This window comes from Carassius carassius, chromosome 41, assembly GCF_963082965.1.
Source record: "Carassius carassius chromosome 41, fCarCar2.1, whole genome shotgun sequence".
In the NCBI taxonomy this organism is placed as follows: Eukaryota; Metazoa; Chordata; class Actinopteri; order Cypriniformes; family Cyprinidae; genus Carassius; species Carassius carassius.
This window is the reverse complement of record NC_081795.1, coordinates 25,527,372-25,552,308: the sequence shown is the minus strand read 5'-3', so window position 1 is coordinate 25,552,308 and position 24,937 is coordinate 25,527,372. Positions and strand designations below refer to the sequence as shown.

The following is a 24,937-nucleotide window of genomic DNA, read 5'->3' as shown; positions in this document are numbered from 1 at the left end:
CCTATTATGAACAGCAAGTGATGATGATGGCACACAAAATATTAGGAGATAGTACTCACCCGCTGCACTTGGACTTTGAGTGGATGCCCCTGGGGTGACGTTTAAGAGCAATTAAATGCTCTACTAATCGTTATAAATTTACTTTTGTGCCTGAAGCAATACGGTTATGTAACACACATAGGTGTGTTATTTTAGTTTTTTTTCCTTCTTCTTTTGTTCTATGTGTTTTAATTGTATATGTCAAGTGTTTTATGTGAGGCACCATGTAAGCTTAAATTAATTACCCCACGGGGATTAATAAAGCTCTAAACTTATACTTGCTTGCAAAATAGAGTTAGAAGCAACAGAATATCTTTTTTTTTTACTGAAAGTGCTGCTCCTCTCTGGCTCGCTGAACACAGCAGATGCAGAGAGAGAGGCTCGCGCTGGGAAAGAGAGACCTCGCGCTTGTGCTGCAGCACCAGAGAGTCTCAGAGACTAAATAATGATTGTCCAAAAAGTCGCTAGATTTGTCGCTAGACGCTTTTTTTGAACAAAAAATAAATAAAATTCGCTAAATCTAGCGACAAAGTCGCCAAGGTTTCAACCGTCTCGCAAGTGTTGATAGGCTATTACTTGTGAGGTGTAACCAATCCGATAACGCCATGGGCGGGACATTGAGCAAGTCAGCAAGCCGAGAGGCTGCGCGGCAGAGCCAGCCAAAGTAGCGCATTTTAAAATAAAATTGACTTTAATCAAACCACGAATCCTTGATAAGTTTTGTGATTCGTCTCGCCATTAGTGTAGTAGCACTGATCACTTTGGGGGGGGGGGGTAAATTTATCTCCACCGGGGATAAAAATAATTAAGCAGAGGCAGGGATACATTGACCAGAAAGGGGGAAATCCCACGCACCCCCCCCGGCAAATCGCACCCTTGTTATAACAATGTTTTTAGCGGGTAGTATTTTTGTTCCCAGAATGTTCTCTGAAAAGGTAGGATAACTTTCTCTAAAAACATTCTAAATATGTTTATTAATAACATTATTAGAACATTATCCCCTAACATTCTAATTAAGATTTAAGCAGATGTTTAGATGTTGATGTTGATGTCTGTATAAAAGTAATAGTCTGGTTTGATGTCACCATAATGGTGGTTAGTGTTGGTTTTAGTTGTGCAATTTGACACTTGACTTGTCAGTGTTCTTTAGCTGCTGTCATCTTTATTGTGGCCAAAACAGCAAAAGAACATGTGGTTTGATGGTGCTGGTTGCTTGCTGATGATTAATACATTATCACATACTTGTGGTCTGGTTGCTTGTTTTCACTAAAGCTAATGTGTGGTGCTATTTAAGTATTATTTATTAAAGTGACTCAATGGGGCAACAGCCTGACACCCAGCTGAATTTAAAGCAGACAATTTCAAGGATTTAAAAAAAAAAAAATTGTCACACAAACATCAAGATTCAGTGTATGAATCTCAACAATGGTGACATGCTTCATGCTGTATTCTAGGTACATCATGCAAAACTCATCCGTGGCACCCAGAATGCATTCCGGCATGAAGCATGTCACCATTGTTGAGATTCTTACACTAATTATTGAGGTCTCTGTGTGTCTAAGCATTCTGAGGTTTGAAGTGATTCATGAACAATGTAATTTAAAAAGATCAGACAATAAAAAATAACATAAATCTGCAGGACCTTGTGTATTGCAACACATCTGCTATAATCACTAATATTAAATGAATCAGATTGTTACATTAGGAAATTTTTTATATCAGCAAGCAACCACATTTCAATAAACCATCAACATTTTTGTTAATCCCAATAAGAACTTTTTTACATTTATGACAGAATAAATCTTGTTTATAATAAGTGAAGTTGGTAATACTGTTTTTGGAGTATTTACGCTAGAGTTTGACACCAATCAGAGGTTGGGTTTTCACTTTCAACCAACATCTGACTTCTGAGCAATGTCAGTCAACATCTAGTGTGATGGGAAACCATAATTCATTGACAAGCTGCGCAATATCGCATTCATAATCACAGCTAAATCGCATGCGGTTATGAATGCGATATTGCGTAGCTTGTCAGCGAACTAAGGCTCTGTATATTAAGTGCGGCTCCATTTGAAAGCAGCTGATGGACATTTACCGCTAATCACAGAACCATCTTTACTGACGAGACACGCATGACAATCACATGCGATTAATCATGCAGCCCTACTTACAACGAAGTAGATAACATGGAGGTCTTTCTTTCCCTAATTTTAGACTGTATGCTCCTTTTCCCTCCGCCCTTTATCAGTTTGGTTTGACCCTGATGCTTCTGTATCTTGGAGAGCAATTGAGGATTCTATTGTTTATCCGTATAAATTTAAGCATCTTGTTTTTTTCGGGGGTTCCGCTTAGGCAATGTAAATCTAGGTTTGGTCCCATTGTAACCCATCTCCTCTCCACATGGAGGGATCTTGAAAGACGTTTACAACTACAATTAGGCATAAGAATTCACCAATTTTCCACAATAATAATCTTTTGTCGGCAATACTCCATTCCATTGTCCGCAATGGACTCATCATAAAGTAAACACTCTGGGAGATATCTGTGATGATAGTGGTTTACAATCCTTCCAGAATCTCAAAACTCAATATAATCTGCCAGACACTTCCTTTTTTATGTATTTGCGCATTAGATCAGCCCTACGGGCATATGGGGTGCCCTGGAACTCTCAACTGCCTATTCACCCTTTGCGCAAACTAATCCTTCCCTCTGAGGAATCTCCCTCCTCTGCTTCAGTCATATATGTTTTTCTTCTTGAGCATTCTTACAAACCTTTATCTATTACAACTGTTTGGGCTAAGGATCTTAATGAGGATGTGCATGTTTTTTTTTCGAATCAGATATGGGGAATGTTTAAACTGTCTTCTAAAAACCCTAACCACCAATGATTAATTGGAAATTGCTGCATAGGGTTTACTTGACTCCAATGAAACATTTTCATATAAATCTGTCATCTTCTCCTAAGTGCAATCTCTGTTCGCAAGGATCTTCAGGCACATTTTTGAATTTTTTTGGGAGTGCCCCTCTCTCTCTCTCCTTTTTGGTCTCAACTCTCACAGGACCTTTCTTATTTGTTGGGTACTGGAATATGTTTGACTCCATGCCATTTTTTCATGAATGACTTTTGGGACCTCACCTTGTCCGTCCAACAAAGATGTTTACTGTTAGCTGCTCTCACTGCAGCAAAAAAAGTTGCTAGTCAGTCGCTGGAATCCTCCTCACACAATGGACAGATGAACCTGTGTGGTATATTTGTTAGACATTATCTCGATGGAACTATCAACTTCTCGTATACATGGATCTAATGTGAAAACTGTTAATTTATGGCATTCATATTTTAATGTTGTTTCATCTTTTCTAAAATCTTTGTAAATATGATTTTTCTGTATTTGATGTATTAATATTACTTAATATGTTATTATTATTATTATTTTATTTATTTATTTATTTATTTATTTTACTCTATGTATTTATTTATTATTTATCTTCTCTACTCTTTAGTCTACCAGGGGGTGGGATGGGTTGGGCTGGGTTCTACATTTGCACAGTTGCTTTCTGTTTTATATTATTGTTCACAGAAGAAATTTCAATAAACAGTTGTTAACAAAAAAAATATTGCACTTCCCCGCTAACAACTGTTTCAGTCTTTGTTCAAGAGACGTGTTCCCTGAAATTTTTAGTTAGCAACTAGTTAGTAGTTTAGAAAGTTAGTAGACAGTTAGTAGTTTTAGCTTTAAAAACACAAGGAGGGTATTACTGATGTATTTGATGTATACACAGTAGAATAAAATGTGAACGTATCTTGTGTTCACCACAGACCTTATGTCAGGCATTTTACCAAAAACCCATTCAGAAACCCTGTTGGCTTTAGGTCGAGGAAACTGGAAGTGGTCAAATGCAAACTGTTCCTGGATTTTGCCTGACAAGATTCATCCCTGCATCACTGTATTGGCCTGTTATATACATTATCAGTATCTCACTACTCTACACACTAAGATACAGACAGCTTTCATTACATTGTAGGGATGGGACGATAACCGGTTTTATCGATAACCGTGATCAAATGTGCTGAAGGTTAGTAATATCGTTTAAAAATGAATTATCATTAAAACCGTGTTTGATTATCGTGGTTTTAATAACTCGCTATTAAATCATGTCCAGCCAGCAACAGTCTGACGCAAGCGCAGCGCACAATGTTTTTTTGTTTTTTTTCCGAGAAGGAATGGCGAGTCAGTGACTTTTCTATGCTTTTCTATGCTTCTACACTTTTCATTGTACGGAAGGAAATGCCACAGAATTTAATCTTTCTTTAAATTAAGTGCATAGAGTTGCTTGTTTTATTAGTTGTTTGTTGATTATTAAATATAAAACTTGCTGAAATGTTTTCAGTGTGAGCATCAACTATTTTTGAACACTTTCATCTCGTTTCAACAAAACCGTGATAATATTGATAATCGTGATAATTTTAGTCACTATAATCGTGATATTAAATTTTCATACCATCCCATCCCTATTACATTGTTTGTAATAGAGTATCACAACTACTTCTAACTACTCGCTGATATATAAAAATAAATTTGAATTTACATAATGTAAAGTGAGCCAAAATGCAGATGTTACATGCAATTTTCATGAAAGTGTTTTATATATGAAAATCTTTGTGTGTGTGTGTGTGTGTGTGTGTGTGCGTGCGTGGGCGTGTGAGTTTGGCTGTCATTGTCACTCTCCATCTGTCTTCGCTGCTGAAGTCACATGTCACTGCAGGTTTACTTCCTCCTGACCACGTGCATCTGACAGGTTTCACTTGCTCTCAGAAAAGTTCTGCTTCTCTCGCTGAAGTCAACTTTTGGTGGCCTCCGCATTTCAGTGTGTGTGTGTGTGCGAACCCATGCATAATTATGAGTTATAGGAGTAAAATCACTTTTCGGAAGAAGATGAAAAGCAGGCGGGTGCGGGCAGACTTCAATCGAGTGAGCTGTGTATGTATTTCATCTTTCTGAATGTAATATATCAGCTCTGCTTTGTGTTTGTGCTCCTATTAGTCATTGACTGTTTGTTAACTTACTTTTAACATCAGTGCTGATCTGATGCTTCTCTAGATAAGAACTGTGACTGTTTATATCTGTTTGCTTTTGAAAAACGTCTGTCCAGTGGCAGTTCCCCTTTATTTCTTTTATAAAGCTTTTGAATGCTGTAGGTTCTTTTAGTCAGTGTTTGATCTGAACTCAGGATAATCAGTGAATTATACATGAGCCTTGTGCTGGCAGGTGATGATTGTTTCTCTAGCATACATGCCACTGACTGATGGACAATAATATTTGTTGCCATTGAGAAAGACTTTCCTCTGTTATGTTCCTTATTGTGATTGTTCCTCGTTCTCTAAAGCCTGACTGTAGCATAATGATGTCTTGATGACGATGAGGTTATGAGATTATTTTTGTGGATATCGTTCCTAAGCAACCACTAGCCACTTTCATCCTAAGGGTGTGCACACGAATCTGGCTAATTAGCAAAATTAATTTATCAGTTACTATGTACTCTGATATTAGTGTCACAATCTAAACATACTGTAGATCTAAATATAGCTATGAGCGGCAATTTAACTGAACCTTATGAATTCCAGTGGAGTTAATACTGGTAATTATCAGTTTGAATGGTCTCATAGATTTTATAGAATGATATACTGAAATAATATTTCTTATGAATATTGAAAAATAAAAAATAGGTTTTTCTGTAGTTTGAAATTTAAACGAATTTTATTTACATGGTAACATTCACAATTTAAAACTTTTTGCACATTCATTAATAAGAAGTTACTTATCAGATATAATATGTATATAACATTTTTAAATATAAATGATGTATTTATGACTGTTTTATAAGCTCAAGTTTTAAAACTTGAGACCCGGGAATGCAAAAGCTGCATACATTTTTTAAATATGATAGGCGGATTAAAAACGATTAGTTAGTTATTAAACTATTATAGTTAGTTAGTTAGTCCTTCTGTACCAGAAAATCTATACTTATGTACTTGGTCCTAGGACATGTTTTAAATTATAAGGTTTTATACATAATTCAAAGTGACTGAAAATATTATATAAGAGATAACTAAAAGTTGAAAGGTTTCTGAACAGCTTGAGATTAATGCACATGTGTCAGACTGCATTGTCAGATGTCATTTTGTTCGATTTCTCTTGTCTAAAGCTGAAGGCGTTGATATTATGTGAGACCTGCGACGCAGGAAGCTGTTGTCAGTGTATGATGTGTGTTTGTCTGGTTTATTTAGGAAAATGACTAATTTTTCATGATGCTCAGTCGAGTTTCCTCCACATGCTGTCCCCGTAGTTTCTGCTGTTCTGTGGGAACATTTGGAATCAATTGATAGCAGATTTATTTGCCTTCATCAGTGAGAAATGGCAGCACCAGTCTGTAGGCCCTGCATGGTTCCTGTGCTGACACACTGTTTCCTCCATTGTTTTTTAAGATGATGTAACCCGATTTTATGTTTCCCATTTTAAACTGCACTTCTGAGCAGGTTTGAGTGTAGAATAGGCTACTGACAGTTCAGCTCTTGGTGTTTCGTGTCTTGTGGAGCAAATGGCTAAATAAATTAAAGAAACTTAAAGCAATGTAATGTGTATATTAACAGCATATAAATGTCACTGTACATGCTTCAGTAAAATAGGAGCACACATATACACATACACATAAGCAAAACTAACTGTAAACTAACCAAAAGAAAGAATAAAATACACAAATATCTGCTTCTGAACAAGTAAAGCAGTTATGATTTCATCAAATCACAAGGCCGTTTGGATCAGAAGCTGTCATATGTGTAATTGTCAGACCATTTATCCTGATGGCGCTAACAGTAAAAATATACTATTTAATTTCAAACGGTTGAGGAGTCACTTTAAGTTTCTGACAAGTTTGTAATCTTTTTTGGCCATCTTTTTACAGATCCGCTATAAAGAGCGTCTTGACCAACTGCATGACAGTCTGGTCTACCATCGTAAAAACAGCAGAGGATGTTAGAGCCAAAAAGCATTATAAAAAAGTGAGAGAAAGTGACATACAGCAAAGTATGGTAACCCATACTCAGAATTTGTGCTCTGTATTTAACCCATCCAAAGTGCACACACACACTAAACACACACCCGGAGCAGTGGGTAGCCATTTATCAACAGGCTTTGTGTTTCATTATGTTTGGGATTACAGTGGCTACACTTTTGAGTCTGATGATCCTATTTATTTTTTACCACAAAGGACAAAAAGACCATTTGATCATTCATAATGTGGGCAACAGGGTTGAATAGCTTCAGTTTTCGAGCTTGACCAAAACAGGGTGAGAAGTGATTACAAGTGACCAGAAGTGAAATAACAAAACACAGTTCCTTCCAAAACTCTTTATTTGAATGTCACGGCACTTTTTGAATGTCTCCTTTGTCTCACAAACCAGTTTTAGGTTTTGGGTTCTCCTGTAATGAGCTGATGTGTTGAATCAGGTGTGTTTGATTAAGAAGACTTGCAAAATGTGCAGTGATTGGGGCTCCAGGAGCCACATCAACATAGAGACAAATCAGAATCCTGATTTGTAATATCTTTGCATTTGTTTTTAAAGAAAAAAATTAAATGTCACATTAATGGAAGTATTCAGAATAGGGCTGTGAATCTTTGGCAAGGCAGCGATTCGATTCGATTACGATTCATAGGTTTTCGATTCGATTCAAGAACGATTTTTGCAAATTTAAAACGATTCAATTAGATTCGATTCACAATTAAATTCGATTCGATTAGATTATAACGATTTGATTCTGCATTCTTTAAGTGCATTCACGGGATTATTTAAATTCTACTAAATTATTAAATTAAATTATTCATATTTTATGTATGTAGCCTATATAATAATAATAATAATAATTATTATTATTTTTTTTACAAGGAATTATCTTCTTTTTTAATTACTTTTAATTAGCTGTAATAAATCAAATACACTGCTGGACAATAATCAATCATTTGTAATCGATATTTTTTTCCTAATGGCAATTTTATGATTGTTTATATACTAGGCTACATTTAATTAGCAATTATTTAATTTTTTTGCACAGAATAAGGTAGAAAATATACTTTATAGTTTCTGTACTGTAATAAATGTCAATTAGCACTGCATCATTCATAAATTGTTGGAGGTTTTTTTTTAGTTTCATCAGTTCATTCTGCTTTTATTCAGTTTAGCTGCAGATATAGCCTGGCACGTCTATGAGATCGCTTCTCTTTCAGTGTGAAAACGTCTTCATCTCTATTTAACTTTTCCTCTCCATCAACGAATGATTCTGAGAGAAAACGTGCCAGATGTCTGTTTGCTAATGAAACAAACGCTACTTTCATGCATATTATCAGATAAATCTCATGCTCTTATTTCAAGGTCGTTGTTAATGCTGTGGTTAATTTTAAAAGTTTTCTTTGTATATTCGGTTCATCCGCATTGTTTAAACACATTTATCATTCAATGGAACTGTGCGTATGATTTAGACACTTACATTTCTGCTCCGTCCATGCAATAAATACAGCTGTCGACGGCTCCGGTAACTCCGTCGGTAAGATGCAGAGAGCCACTACTTCACGTTAGCATTACTGGCCACGAGTCCTATTGATCACACGTCAGCTGCGTCAGAGACGAACGGAGCGCGAGCGCAATCCTGTGACAGTCTCAGGCGGTAAACAGTGGAGCGCGTGAAGGACATATAATAAGAGGCACGATTCACGAACACTCTTCAAGGTCTCCATTAATTCGTGCGTGTAGTAATTTAATGTGTATACATTTTGAAAGCATTGAATCGCTATAGAAATCGCGATTCATTCGATTCTTAGCATTTTGAATCGATTACTGTCCAAGATCGGCGAATTACGATTCAAAAATCATGTTTCAAGATCGATGCATATGAATCGACAGGGTTTGTAATCGATGCATCGAGAAAACGAGTGAATCGTTACACCCCTAATTCAGAACTCTGGAATGGAAGTATTAAGTATTTCCTATTCCTACAGACCATGAGTGTCCAATCCTGCTTCTAGACGGCCAACATCCTGCATATTTTTAGCTCCAACACACTGAAGATGGTTGGTTTGCTTTCAGGTGTGTTTAATTAGGGTTAGAGCTTAACTCTGCAGGACAGTGATCCTCCAGAAACAGGTTTGGACACCAACGCTATAGACAATATATGAGATTCTTCTTCTTCTTCTTTAATTTAATTTTATTGTTTTATTTACACTTATTTTATGGCCTTTCTTGGATTTATTAGAAAGAGACAGTAGAGATGTAACATGACATGGTAGGGAAGAAGGGTTGAGGATGAAACCAGGAAAGGACCTCACCAGCCAGAAATCGAGTTTAGGACACCTGCAAACATAGACCAGAGGTCTTCAACCCTGCTTCTGGAGACCCACTGTCCTGAACAAGATAAACAAGGTCTTCAGGATCCCTAGAAAAAACACAGGCAGATGCACTGAAGCAGGTTAAAAAGAAAGAAGCAGGATTGAAGACCTAGGGTTACTATCCTTTGAGTCTACATGTATCAAATTCAGTCGATTGAATATGATCTCTTTTTAGGAATTGGAATCTTTTTAGGAATTTTGGGAATAACTTAAGATTCATATAAGAGCAAAAATCCAAGTCATAAGATTGAAAGAACAGACGTGAAATAAACTACAACAAATTCTGCTACATTGAGGAGGCAGCTGTGGCCCAATGGTTAAAGAGTTGGACTTGTAGCTCAAAGGTCACAGGGTTGAGTCTCGGTGCTGGCAGGAGTTGTAGGTGGGAGGGAGTAAATGAACAGCGCTCTCTTCCACCCTCATTACCCATGGCTGAAGTGCCCTTGATCAATGAACCCCCAGTTGCTCCCTGGGCGCTGGATCTATAGCTGCCCACTGCTCCGGGTGTGTGTTCAAGGTATATTGCTTGGCAAATGTCACAACTTCTTTCACTTTCATTGAGACCTCCCAAATAGAAATGTGATTTTTTTTTAGAGTTCTGGAGCAACCAGGGCAATACCTAGATCTAGCCGAGAATCTCAGGTTTGATGAACCTTAAATGGGAGTGTGGTGGTGGTGGTTTACAGAGACTGGGATTGGGGAACTGGTCAGGGTAGCAGGAAAGCTGAAGCATAGATATCCTTTATGAAAACATGATCCAGAATGCTCAGGACCTCAGAGGTTCACCTTTCAACAGGTCAATGACCCTAAGCACACAGTTAAGTAAACCTTAAACTACTCTTGGTTTGACTTAACTTGTGCATGCCCTTGAGTGGCCCAGACAGAGACCAGACTCGAACCCAATCAAGCATCTCTGGAGAGCCTTAAAAATGTGTGCTTGTTCAACCTGACAGAGCAGAAGAGGATCTGATACAAAGCATGAATGTCACCTGCGTACAATATGAATACCCTTTATGAAACACACAAAACCTTACAGTCCAATTTATTTGCACAAAGGTCTGTTTACAGGTTTTTTGCTGATATCAGAGACATCTTGGAAGTCCTTTTATAATTCAATCTATTGGAGAAGTTGCAGAGTTGGAAACGTTAGAAACGTTGTGTGCTCTGATTCCGATTTGGCTGAGAAATCCAGCTAATGTGAAGGATGTTTTCCATGCTTGTAGCTTTATCCTCAAATCTGACCCATGAGATCCACTTTCCTGCAGAGTTTAGCTCTAACCCTAATCAAACACACCTAAACAAGCTAATCAGTGTCTTCAGGATCATTAGAGAATCACAGGTATGAGTTTGATCAGGGTTGGAGCTAAACCCTGCAGCCAATTGGTCCTCCAGGGCAAGATTTGAGGAACCCTGCTTTACACTGAAGTGGATTTGAATCCACTTGAAACTTCACCATCAAAAGGTTTGTGAAGTGTAACCGTGTTGAAGTTGGAGACCTCCCCCTCTCTCTCTCTAAATGTATTTTTCATCTGTATTTTTTATTTATTTATTTCATTACTTCTGATCACTGGTTGCAATAATGTGTTGCCAGTTACCTTACAAATTACCCTCTATCATCAAAGATGATGCAAGAGCACACAAGGATATATTTAAGCAGTTTTGACATGCAGTAAAACTGAAAGTCTGATGGTTTTAAATGAGTTCACTGTCTTTGTGGAAAGTGCTACTGCTTGTAATGTTGTTGGTGTTGATATGGTTTTCTTTGTGTCTCACAGCAGGAGAAGCCCAAAGTGATCGACCCTCTGGACTATGAGGCTGTGATTTCAGAGCTTGAACCTGAGTTCAGAGAAGATCCTCTTCAAGATTTCCTGCTATTCCCCGACCTTGACTTCACTGTGAGTGCTTCGCTCTCTCTCTGTGTGTGAGTTTTAGCTTATGCGTATCTGTTTATCTGTCGTGTTCATACATGTGTGTCCCATGATGATGTGTGTTGTCAAAAATGCTCTATAAAGGGTCTTTTCTGAGAGGTGGGGCAACTTATAAAAAGTCATGAAGGAGGTGTTGAATGACTCTGTGCATGCTTGCGAACGTGTTGAAGCTTCTCCTTGTACGCAGCACTGAAAAGAGCAGAGGCCTTTCCGACCACATCCTCTTTCACACATAGATCTGGGCTTAACACGGCACAAATATAAACACAGCTTGCGTGTCTTTACTGAGTGAGCACACAAACATATAACACTTAGTGTTGGCTATGATGTGCTGTGTTCATGATGAAAAAAGGAGAGATTAAAACTAGAAAGGCAAGCGATGCTGGCCAACAAATCCAAATCAGCTATCATTCGGAGTAATACAGAGAAGCCGACAGCATTGGGCATAGTGAATACACACACACACACACACACACACACACACATACACGCACACGCTAGGCTAATGAATTCCAGATGCAGTGATATCAAGAATCCATGTATGCAGGTGTGTGAGACCTCTACTGGTGGATGGTGGAGGTGTTTTGAGTAGATTTTGCTCTGGATATTACATGTATTATATTTTTGGAGACTGACGGATGTGGTAACTAAAAAGAGTCATAGTGTGGAAAGTGTCATTTTTTCTAAATAAAAGCATATGTGGTTGGGGAAGCTACATCTTCCGGTTTTGAGACAGATATGATTGAGTTTAGCACTTTATTTGAGATGAGCAGTATTGCCATATTGTGCAGTTGCTTTCCTCGACTTCGACTTTATTTAGGCTTTATGTGCCTAATTGTAACAATAAAAAATAGAGCAAACTTTATTTGCTCTACTGTAACAATAAAACATGGTAAAGAAAATATAAAAATGGAGGGTAAACATCCATATTATTAGAAAAGGAGCAGTTTAGGCACTAATTGGTCATTACACATTCTCCAGAGTCGCTGAAGTCGGTGTTTCTCCATAATAATAGCATCTCTGATTACACTTCCAGGATTAAAATGAGCCTCACTATAGCTCTGGTAAGAAAAGGCAGAATGAAGGAGAATAATGGATGAATAAAAACAAAAGAATAATGAATATAACGTCTCATACCATAGAGAGGTGTGAAATGCTTGCCAAGTGGGAACAAATTATTATGAGATCGCAATCACATAAAAGTGCAGATGGAAAGGAAACGTCTGTGGGTGTTTTACTGACAATGTGCAAATGAAAGAACACAGATGCAGATCAGTTCCATAATGACCAACGCAATCTGAAAAGAGCAGAGCAAATTAGCGTAGAGCCGTTAGTCAGATGCGTGTAATCTGCTAACAACACGGCCGCAAAATGGGTTTAAACATGCTTTTTGGGGGCACTAAGTAATGGTGCAAATGCTGACTACGGCAAACTTTGGTAAATCACCATACACGATTCTTTAAATACTCTCCTCTCATGAATGCTGTCTGAAAGGAAAACTCCTAAATCTATACAGCATGCAATAAGGTATGTTGCAAAAATAAGTATGTCTATGCCTTTCAACGCTAATTTTTCTTTAGTAAATCCTGACAAAGGTGAAATGAAGTGAAATTTGAACACTGCGTTGCCCAATGGATTTATTTAATATTACTCCTGGAAAGCATCATTTTTTTTTAAAGCTCTCTTCGGTGAAGAACAAACTGTGTCGAGCAATGGTGTAAGAAAGACTAAATCATCTGAAGAGCATGTCCTTTGAGAGATTTCAACTGTTCTGGCTGAAAAATAAAAAATAGAAATAGAAAAATAAAAAATAAAAAATAGTTTGTGAGGTTTCCTCCATCTGAATACTTCTTAAGTTAAGTAAAGCTCAAACGGAGTAACGATTCTGCATATTTTTATATGCCATAAGTTTTATGAAGTTCTGACATGTTCTAAAGTAGCTTTGCTCACACTTTCTCTTGAAGTCCAATTGTTGCTATTAACAAACCATTAACTCAGTCAACTCCTCCTTCTTTGCTGCTTATTAATAGTTAGTTAAGGTAGTTGTTAAGTTTAGGTATTGGGTTATATAGAATATGCTCATGCAGAATATGTGCTTTATAAGCTAATAAACAGCATGCTAATAAGCAACTAGTTCATAGTGAGAAATGTTCCCTATACTCAAGTGTTACCGTAGCTTTTGTTCATTGAATTTTAAATTGTGTGTGAAAATGATGCATAGTGTCTATAGGTGAAAATACATCAGTAATGGATTGCTCCCAGGAGTTTACTGTATGTCACTCTCAAGTGACATGATCTTCAGATGAAGACGTTACTGGACTTTTGGATGTTATTTGAGTTCAAATCATGCTCTCATATGAAGAAAAAGCAACAAAGCATTAAAGGTATTCCAAAATGCCAGCGGGAAACTTGCACAGACTCATTCAGACATTTCTACAGCTGATCCACTTCTCCTTCAGCTGCATGCGTTTCTTGGGTCAATAAAAAGTTATGTTTCCTCCTTTTTAACCGCAAATTATCTGCTGTATAAGGATGCTTTGCTGTCACATACCTCACGTCTGCACTTCAGTAGACCAACAGAACGCAGGTTAAGCTGTTCACATGAGAAATCAGAGTAATAAGCACAAATCTAGCTGTGTTGACTGTTTAATTAGTTTACATGACTACAACAGTGTAAAACCGAATCATGGCTCCCGTCAAACAGTACATTTGTTTCTCTTCACTGAGACTGTGTGTTTGTGTGCCTCCAGGTGTCCACTGTTCCTGTGGAGCGGAGAACGCTGAAGTCCACTGTCCCAGAGGGAGCCGACACACACGCTCAATGTCTGCTGGTCAGACAGGTGAGTGCTGCATGTGTGGCTTTGTTTCGTGTCCCATGTAGAAGAGTAAAACAGAAGATGATGTTCGGAGGCCAGCTGTGCCTTACGTGTGCTGCTTACTGAGAATTCACTGAGAAAACAATAGACAGTTGTTTATCAGTATGCTGTAGGGCCTCCTCGGGCATCAGTCCTCTTGCAGAACATGATGCTGGTGGAGGAAACGTTTCCTGACCCAATCCTCCAAAACACCCCAAAGTGGCTCAGTAGTAGTCAGATCTGGAGAGCGTGCAGGTCATGGGAGATGTTCGGCTTCACATTCATGTCACCAGAGCGCTAACTCAACCTTCACATGCTTACTTACTCTTACTGATGCAAATCAGCAAACTCCCTTGATATTTCTAGGTTGTCCATGACTGTGGGAAACCAGAAACCAGAAACTAATCCAAATATTACCACATTAAAATAACACCTTATTCAGTTTCAGAGTCTGACCATGTTTTTTTAGTACTGCCCTGTATAAGCTATTTCACCTGACCGATGTTTACACGTAGTCCACAAGACTGAATTACAGATGAGGTTATAAAGTGACCTAGTTATTACTGTGTCATTACCAGCATAAACTGCTTTCATGTTCGGTTCACATCAGTGTTAAAAAAGCAAAAAATTTATTTATTTTAACTCTGGAAAGTAGTTAAAATGAAATATCACATTACCATAAATGTTTGGACCCTTAACACAGTACTTGGTTTTGTTAAAGAGAAACCTCAGCCAGAAATGAACCCTCATTCAGAAACCTTACTTATGCCTGTGTTCAGGTTTAGTATTATCTCATGATTTATGTCCATTTATTGAACCTCCAAAGCTTTCAGACACGTTTGAGCTTCACAGCTTCAGGAGTGCTTCTGAACTGCTTGTTTTTAAAGAACTTGACGCAGTACTAAAACTGTGTAGAGTAGAAAAGTAATGCAGTCTGAGGTGCATTTGTGTGATGTGAAAAAAAAAGTTGCGTCAACTTATCGCAAGCGCTTTTTTGAGTAAACTTAACAAAGAGGACCAAAGTCCACCCAACTTAAAATAATAACTTAATATCACAAGTTGTCACAACATAAATAGTAATGTTAACCTAAAAAATATCAGAATTTTTTTGTTTACTGAACACAAGGCCTATTATCTACATTTAGCTGACGCTTTTGTCCAAAGCGACTTACAATTGCTATATATGTCAGAGGTCGCACGCCTCTGGAGCAACTAGGGGTTAAGTGTCTTGCTCAGGGACACATTGGTGTCTCACAGTGGATTCGAACCCAGTGCAATCACAACAAAGGCATGTGTCTTATCCACTGCACCAACACCACCATCTATAAAGTTTGTGTCCAAAGCACAAGGACATACCAAGTCTTGTATATTAATTTCTTTACTCAATGCATTTTACACTGAACTCAACACATGGTACATTATGCATGTTAAATAAATCCAGTGTTAATTATACCTTAATACGTTAGCAGTCTTGTGGCATGAAGTCAAATGTATTTAACATTTTTTGTTTGTTTTTAAAGAAACTATTACGTAAAAATTACTATATTGCGTATATTAACATCAACCTAATCCACTGGGCAAAGTTACGTCCAGTGGACGTCTTTTTATGTCTTCTGTACGTCCGATATAGACGTTCACAGATCCTCCTTACAAGGTTCTGTGACTTTATTTCTGTCAGACACCTAGAGAAGCTCTTATTGAGAATTAACAGAGGTTTAAATGTTGATACTTGATTCATTTGAAGTCACCATTGTGATGATCAGTGTTTGGTTTAGTTGGGATCTTGGTCCAGGTACTTCTTGTGTTAGCTTGTCTCTTGCTGCTGTAACGGTGTATTATAAAACACTGTTTTTGTGGCGAAGAAAGACAAAGAAAAGTTATCACATAATAAGTATTTGAAATCAGTAAATAAGTTTTGTTTGGTATTTTTAACAGGCACCAAGAGCAAAACACTTATTTTGAAGATGGACAAAATGAATACGAGTAAAAGGCTCAAGTACTAACACACAGAGGCTTCTAGATTTAGCATATGCATCTCAACAACGGTGACAAACAAAAGAGCTTCTTAGCACAAACTCATCCTTATTTTCCAGCCTTTTTTGTTCTGATTGTCACCATTGATGTGATGCATATCCGAAATCTTGAAGTCTGTTTGAGACGACATGATCGGTTTTCTAAAAGTAAATACGTTATTTTATCTACAAGGTTTCTATCCATAAAAATAAATCCATATTTGCAACAATACATTAACATCTTATTTTGCTATAATTTGTCACCATTATAAGCAAGATGTGTAGTGTACGCTTGATCTCAACTCTCTCTGCCACAACAATAGTGTTTTATAACACACAGTTTCAACAGCAAGAGACAAACTAACACAAGAAGTAACTGGACCAAGATCCCAACTAAACCAAACACTGATCATCACAATGGTGACTTCAAATGAATCAAGTATCAACATTTAAACCTCTGTTAATTCTCAATAAGAGCTTCTCTAGATGTCTGACAGAAATAAACATTTAAAAAAAAGACCTCATAAAAACATTCTGTCTCCTCAGTGGACGTCTTTTCAACGTCTGCAAAAACATAAAAAGACGTGCACTGGACGTAACTTTGCCCAGTGGATTAGGTTGATGTTAAAATACGCAATATAGTAATTTTCAACTAATAGTTCCTTTGAAAACAAACAAAAATGATAAATACATGTGACTTCATGCCACAAGACTGCTAATGTATGAAGGTATAATTAACACTGGATTTATTTAACATGCATTATGTACCATGTGTTGAGTTCAGTGTAAAATGCATTGAGTAAAGAAGTTAATATACAAGACTTGGTATGTCCTTGTGCTTTGGACACAAACTTTCAATAATAAAAAAAGTTACTTGACCCGTGTTATGGTCTTTTATTTATTTAGACTTTGAATGATATAAAGTTGTGGCCTAGTGGTTAGAGAGCTTGACTCCTAGGGTTGTGGGTTTGAATCTCGGGCCGGCAATAACACGAAGATATTGAAACCACGACTGCTCCCCGGGCGCTGCAGCATAAATGATGAACACTGGTGTGTGTGCGTGCGATGTAGAGCATGAATTCTGAGTATAAGTCATCATACTTGGCTGAATGTCATGTCACTTTTCACTTTTTTTCACTTTAAAATTGTGTATAATTATAGATAATAGGCCTTGTGTTTAGTAAACAAAAAACATTTTGTTCTGATATTTTTTAGGTTAACATGACTATTTATGTTCTGACAACTTGTGATATTAAGTTATTATAAGTTGTATGGACTTTAGTCCCCGTTTGTTAACTTTACTCAAAAAAGCGCTTGCAATGTTGCCTTATTTTTTTAAGTTGACGGAACTTTTTTTTTTTACAGTGTGGGTCTTTTGGATCGGAGTGGATGTTTTAGTCATTTAGCTCTTATCGTCGGATAAACCTTCTTCTTCTCTGCAGGCCTGTCAGTATTATAACTCCCAGCTGCATGTGATCCAGTATAAATATGAGGAGTATGCCGGGGACTACCGCACGCTGCCCAGGTACAACTCCATTCACTTCTGTGTCAATGACAAAAACAGGATTTTACATATGAGGATTTTAATGGGAAAAAAATAAATCAGAATTGGCTTCTTCATTGTTTTATGAGCTTGCATGATTGAACGAGACGCCAGCCAATGTTGATTTTTTTTAAATAATTTGTCTCTTTGTCTCTGATCCTTTGTGATGTCCTTCTGTTGTTTCTTACTTGAGCGTCTCGCTGTATCCAGTCTTGTAATTGTGCAAAATAACTCAAAGTCAATCACAAACAGACCTTACTCAAAATCACAGACTTCTGAGAATCAACTTAAAATAACTGAGCACATTTCACTAATAATATCAAACTATTTGTGTCATAGATTAAATAATTTAGGAGATTTGACCTGATTCATTCAGCTCGACTCTATAGGTGTGGAAGTGAAGGTGGTTTCTCAGGACTCTCTGTAATTCTTCTTCTCCAATAGGAAGCTGTGTAAATCAGAGAAGCTGCCCTCTCACTCCTTTGAGCTCGACCATGAAGACGTGGACAAAGATGAGGTCAGTACGGAGCATTCAGCTGAATTTACAGAAAGATTCATAATGCCATAAACATGTTGGAAGTTATGTGAATGTGGGAGTAAAGTGTGTAATATTCCCAACTCAACCTTGCTTTATAAGCTACATTTCTGTATTGTGTAGGACACGACTTCTCTGTCTTCGTCTAAAGGAGGAGCAGGCAGTGCAGGTGCAGGGGGTATCGGGGTTTTTAAGTCCGGCTGGCTCTATAAAGGCAACTTTAACAGCACAGTCAACAACAGTATCACGGTCCGGGTGAGAGCGCACATCAGCAGCTGTCTGTCCACACCATCACTAACATCTGCATCTAACAGAAGCCAGTGTGGCCACGATTTAACGTCTCTTCACATTTTACATACAATGTGCTAACACTTTGACTAGTATTTTATGAATGTGTGATCATTTTATGTGAATGACAGAGGAAAAACATAAATCACTTAAAAGAAAAGTTCACTCAAAAATGAAAATTTGATGAAAATGTTCTCAACCTCAGGTCATCCAAGATCGGGGTGAGTTTGTTTCTTCATCAGGTTTGGAGAAATGTAGCACTGCATCAGTGTCTCATCAATGGATGCTCTGCAGTGAATGGGTGCCGTCAGAATCAGTCCAAACAGCTGATAAAAACATCACAATAATCCACAGCACTCCAGTCCATCAGTTAATCACATGAGAAGAGAAAAGATTAAACAAATGGTTGAATCAAATGTTTTATCTTTAAACCTTTGCTTCTGGCTAAAATAAGTGAAAAGTGAAAAAGTCATCTGGTCTGAATCAGGAGAGAAATCTGCACAGATCAAACAATGTCTAAACAGCTCTAAGTAGATATGTGATGTGAGAGATAACAGGAGATGCACTTTTTCACTGTGTTATTATGGATTATGCACATGTTTTTTAGTTGAAAGCATTGAAAGCAAGTCATTAACTGATGGACTGGAGTGCTGTGGATTATTGTGATGTTTTTATCAGCTCTCATTCTGACGGCACCCATTCACTGCAGAGCATCCATTGATGAGACACTGATGCAGTGCTGCATTTCTACAAACCTGATGAAGAAACACACTCATCCTGATCTCGGTTGCCCTGAGTATTTACATGACTGCACTGATGCTTTCATTCTGTCAGACTGTGTTCTGTAGAATGGTAAACTTATCTATTCTCTTAACTTCATCTACTTCATTCAGTCAGTTTTTGTTTTCATTACAAATTATCTATTATCAGCAGAATAATATGAGTGAAAAATATTCCTGATTGCCTGTTTCTTGTGTTTTCCCAGTCGTTCAAGCGCAGATATTTTCAGTTGACTCAACTTACTGACAACTCTTACATCATGAACTTCTATAAAGATGAGAAAATATCAAAGGAACCCAAAGGCTGTATATTTCTGGACTCGTGCACCGGGGTGGTTCAGGTCACTATATATATATGTTTTTAAAGCGGTTCAGCAAACATTAACAGTGAGATGACCAGTGACTGAGATTTATTCTGGTTTCTGGGTTCACACAGAATAACCGGCTGAGGAAACACGCCTTTGAGTTGAAAATGAACGAAGTGACGTATTTCGTCCTGGCTGCTGAGAACGAGCAAGACATGGATGACTGGATCAACTCTCTCACACGCATCCTGCAGATCAGCCCTGCGGACGGCCCGGCTCTGGATCGCAAGAGCACGGACCTGAGCGACAGCAGACACGGTGGGTGAAAGAAACAAGTACAGAAGGAATGCTGAACATTATTCCCTGTGTCATCTTAAATCAGTCAAATCATTGTATTGTCACCCTAATCTGAGTGAAGGTCTTGGGAAACCAAGCGGCACAAACAGTGCATTGCAGGATCAGTGCAATAATCATTTGAGTCTTTTTTTTTTTCTCTACCTGTAGTGCAAATATTTTGGAAAGCAACTTCAGATATATTTTCAACAAGGTCTATACACAGCAAAAACCCCAGTGTTAATTTAACACTCTGAGTGTGGACTCATATAAACACTGAAGCAGTGTTAAAAGTAACAATGAAACAGAGTTGAAATTAATGAGATAATTAAGAAGTTAAATGAGTTATGATTGACCATTATTGAAGACACCTAATGTTAACAAGCAGAATCACCAAACAAGAAAATCACAATTTGTGCGTCACCATTATAGTGGTCAGTGTTTGCTTTAGTTGGGATCTTGACCCTTCAGCTATTTACTTTAGACTTTGTCGGGCTGTGGTAACTGAATTATAACATACAGACCAGAGCAAAGGCAGCCATGTGTGCTATTGGTTGTGATTTGAACTAATTGTCATGGAGTGACCTGAATGTGTGAGTTCAGGTTTCTTTAATGTGTGCATAAATTAAGTGGAAAAAAGAGATAGCAATCCAGCATTTTTGGCATAATATGACATGTTTTTGAAAGTTAGTTCTAGATAGAGAAAGTATTCTTTAGTTTAGACACACAGACATCAAGAATCAGCGTGAGCATCACAACAATGGTGACCATCAAAAAAGCATGTTGTAGCCAATAAAAACTCATCCATGGCTCCCATCATGCATTGCGGCATGAATAAATTATGAGCTGAATTCTCTTTTTAACTTTTTATTCTAACTATATTTCATTTTTGCTGTTTTTTTGTGAATTTTTAGTATCTAGTTTTGTGATGTTCAGAGTAGATCGGTTTATCTGAAAATGCTGTTTATCACCGTTGTTGAGATTCATACTCTGATTCTTGTTATCTGTGTGTGCCTAAAATAAAGACTCTTTAATTAAAAAAAAAAAAAAAATCAGAATCACTTGCAAGAGATGGCTACATATTATATTAGTCCACACTCAGAGTGTTAAATTAACACTGGGGATTTTGCTGTGTAAGGCTTCTGAGATACTGTATACGGTTCCCTTTGTCATTTGCTCTCTCACAAAGAGACAGACGCAACATATTTTAGGGATTGATACTGTATTACTCAATGCAAAGTTACTTTAAAAACTCATATGAAAATGCAAAAAATATGACTTTTGTGATTTCAAATGTCTGTGAACATGTTGCAAACTCACTTTCCCTACAAGGAGAAATAAAGTAAGCTACACTGATACTGATTTCCGCTAGCATTCTACTAACAGGAAGTAACTTTGCAGCTACATGTCAACTAGTAGAGTATTAGGCTGTCTGCTTAATATCTTCTAACACTTTCTTTGTCAACTTTGTCAAGTTAGTAGACATGTAGTTGCAAATTAATGAGAATTAGTTGTCATGTAGTGGACATGTAGTTACAGAGTTACTTCTAGTTAGTAGAATGTCTAAAGTGGCCATTGAAATAAAGTGTAACCTGATTTCATTTTGGATCGTTCTCATACTGTTAAGGTTAAACTTCTTAGCTGGTGCCTTTGAAGTGTGACCAAAGTCCACTTCACTATTAGTGGCATGTGTGAAGGTCACTGCATGGTTGTATTGTGCACATGTTTATGGTATTTTTAGCTAAAGTGTTTCTTTGTTGTTGTTGTTGTTGTTGTAGAGATCACTGATGTGTCATCGAATCATGTCCCTGTTCAAAAAAATGAGGAAACGACCGAAAACGGCATCCACCCTGAACTGGCCAAGGTAATGCTCTGTACTTCTGTCGTGTTTCATTCTAGACACACCATCACTACATCCCTTTTCTGAAAAAGTGGAAATGGCTCTTGATTCATGAAACTAATTTCTGTATAAATCAGTCATTCAGGATGTAAGCGTTGAAGTTAAAGTCTTATATAAACAGGGTGTTTAAATCAGAGGGCTAAAATCGGGGTAGAAAAGGACTTTTCTTTTTGAATTTGTTGGTTTTAGGTGTAAAAATCCTACGAAGTGCACCTTACCCATACAGCAAAAAAAAAAATATATATATATATATAATATATATATATATATATATATATATATATATATATACACATTTCAAAATATACACAAAAGTTAACAAATAATTTTGCTACAATATGTTTCTATTGATGCAAAACAATTTGTTTGTTATTTTGTATATTTGCATCAATAGATTTAAACATATAAACATATATTTTATGTTTACACATTTAAAAAATATACTTTCAAAAATATACACAAAATTGCCAAAAATATATTTGCTAAAATATGTTTCAAAACTTATTTATGTGCCAATATTTAACTACCAATATACTTTTTTTTTGTACATTTTTGAAAAATGTTTTAAATGTATTAATATATTTTTAAAATCATTCAAAAATATATTTTGAGCCTTATATATTTCAGTCCAAGAAAATGCATTCATATATTTGATAAGATTAATCATTATTAAACTGCTTTTGATCTTGGCTTAATTATAGGCTACTGAAATGTATATATGTTTTGTAGGCTGAAGCTAAATATTTTAGAAAATATTTTAATTTTTAAAAAAATTTCCTGCAACAGGACTTCACTGTTTGCGACATATATTTAGCATATATTTCAAATACACTTTGGTAAAAAATAAAAAAAATATTAATATTAATATTTATTAATATTTATTTTTTGATTTTGCCATATGGGTAAGGAAACATTATAAAAAATAAAAACTGCAGTTTGTGATCCTTTCAATGAGTGATCCACTCTTTTACTGTTTAGAATCTTAAAAACTCCTCAAGTCAAACATTTCCAGACATAAACCTGTGATTGATGGTGTGTCATTGGAGCACTGCTCAGAATAACACTGATGTTGTGATGTTTCAGTATATTTCTGAGACCGAGGAATCAGCGAGAGCTACCAGACGAGAGGAAAGACTCAACCTGTTCTCTCTGGATCCTGATATTCCTGTACGTCTCTCTGCCAGCCGTGTGAGAATCGATTGCATTGTTGGGGGGACGCTTCATTGTGCTTGTTCTTTTGGTTTGTGAGGAAAGGATTCTTTGTGTTGAAGGTGTCGAGGAGCCCCAGGGTGGAGTCTGCTTCTGTCCAGCCGTTCGAAGAGAAGCTCGGGAAGAGACTGATGATCTCCTGCCGCTCGCTCAACCTCACACTGCAGGGCTGCATCAACGAGACCGACACCGAGCCTGTGACCAATGTACGATCTCATGTCCTCTATCACAACAGAAGATGCACTGAGGAGCACATACAGATCATTCAAAAGAAGACCGATCATTAAAATTGCATTTGTTTTTAATATTTAAGACACTTAAAAAAAATGATTTTCTTAATTGGTATTCTTTTTTAAATTTTATTTTGCATTGTGTTTTTTCTTCTGTTTTCCAGTTTAAATATCTAAACATTCTTAAATCATGATGCATTTACTTGAGAAGCAAAAGATATTAAGACTTGCGTTCTCAAAACGGTATACTGTAAGAGAGTTTATGCTTAAAACAAGAAATAGAAAACTGTCCATGGGGTAAGACAAATATTTTTTTTTTCTTTCCACGTGAACAGATGTTTTTAATTCTACTTCTTCCTGTTTAAGTATAAACTTAACTTTAATAAACAAGTCATTGTGCTTTCTTATGTAAAAGTATCATAATTTAAGAATCTTTAGACATTTGTTATGGAAAATACAAAAACAAAATAATACAAAAATAGTTATTGCCGTGTACTGCTATGATTTAAATTATATATTTAAATATATAATTTAAATGCCGTGTGTAGTGTATCATTTATTACTCTGCATATATGTATGCTGAAGCGCAGTGGTCTCTCCTCAGATCGAGCCCTTCTTCGTGTCTGTGTCTCTGCTGGACATCCGTGAGGGCAGGAAGGTTTCTGCTGACTTCCACGTGGACCTAAACCAGGAGGTTGTGCGGCAGATGCTTGGTAGCTCTGCTAGTGCAGGAGATCAAGGCTCGGATGGTGCTCCGCTGGGAAACGGCCTCAGCTCGTCTGGAGAGAAGAAGAGCGAGGACTGCCAGCTGAGCCCAGAGCTGGAGACCTGGCTGCACTTCACCAAACAGGTAACAGCGCAGGAGCCCTTTAATGTGCAGATGGGATTCCTCATCCAGTGTCACTGTGTGTTTATGTGCTTTATATGGCTAATCATTTCTGCAGGCCATTTTTTCCGTCACAAACCCGCACACAGACATCGTGATGGTGGCACGGGTGGAGAAAGTGCTGATGGGAAATGTCTCCAGTGGGGCAGAGCCCTACATTAAAAACACAGATTCCAGCAAGGTATTTACATTAAATGATTTTCTGCTGTAATTCACATTGAATAAATACATCTGATAAATGCATGAAGGTAATGTAATGTGTGTATACTGTATATATACAGTATCTCTATAATTATATCTATTTTGTATTAGAGAAAAACATTTATTTCATAATGATATTTCCACCACTTTAAAATTCTTATTATCCAATGAAAGGATACATTTTTGTGATTGTTTTAAATAAAAGATCAAAAGGATTAACAATGCAGATGGATTGTCACAGCCTTCTTTGATCATATTTACCAAGGGTGCCAATATTTTTGGCCATGACTGTATACTTATATGACAAAACTATATGGACCAGCTGCTGGATGGAGTTAATGCAACTTTAGCTGTTGCAGCTAACAGGGGACATTCTCACTAACATTATAGAAATGTTAGGACAAATCATTCTTATCACTGTATTAATACTTCATATATGTTCTCATAACATTCTTAGAA

The 24,937-nt window shown here is 37.0% G+C and overlaps 1 protein-coding gene across 3 annotated transcripts in view; it reads left to right on the top strand.

Annotated features, from left to right (window-relative positions):
• Window positions 1–24,937, top strand: part of LOC132123063 (dedicator of cytokinesis protein 10-like) — a 130,689-nt gene that overhangs the window by 62,508 nt on the left and 43,244 nt on the right. For 2 of the 3 annotated variants that reach the window (XM_059533585.1, XM_059533584.1), the window contains exons 2-13: window positions 11,250–11,369; window positions 14,153–14,242; window positions 17,712–17,794; window positions 18,257–18,329; window positions 18,471–18,602; window positions 19,621–19,755; window positions 19,851–20,037; window positions 21,831–21,916; window positions 23,036–23,119; window positions 23,224–23,367; window positions 23,996–24,241; window positions 24,336–24,458. In XM_059533585.1, coding sequence (XP_059389568.1) covers window positions 11,250–11,369; window positions 14,153–14,242; window positions 17,712–17,794; window positions 18,257–18,329; window positions 18,471–18,602; window positions 19,621–19,755; window positions 19,851–20,037; window positions 21,831–21,916; window positions 23,036–23,119; window positions 23,224–23,367; window positions 23,996–24,241; window positions 24,336–24,458 — 1,503 coding nt within the window. Of the gene's footprint in view, window positions 1–4,847; window positions 5,019–11,249; window positions 11,370–14,152; window positions 14,243–17,711; window positions 17,795–18,256; window positions 18,330–18,470; window positions 18,603–19,620; window positions 19,756–19,850; window positions 20,038–21,830; window positions 21,917–23,035; window positions 23,120–23,223; window positions 23,368–23,995; window positions 24,242–24,335; window positions 24,459–24,937 lie in introns of those variants that run through there. The other variant, XM_059533586.1, reaches the window with a different exon arrangement.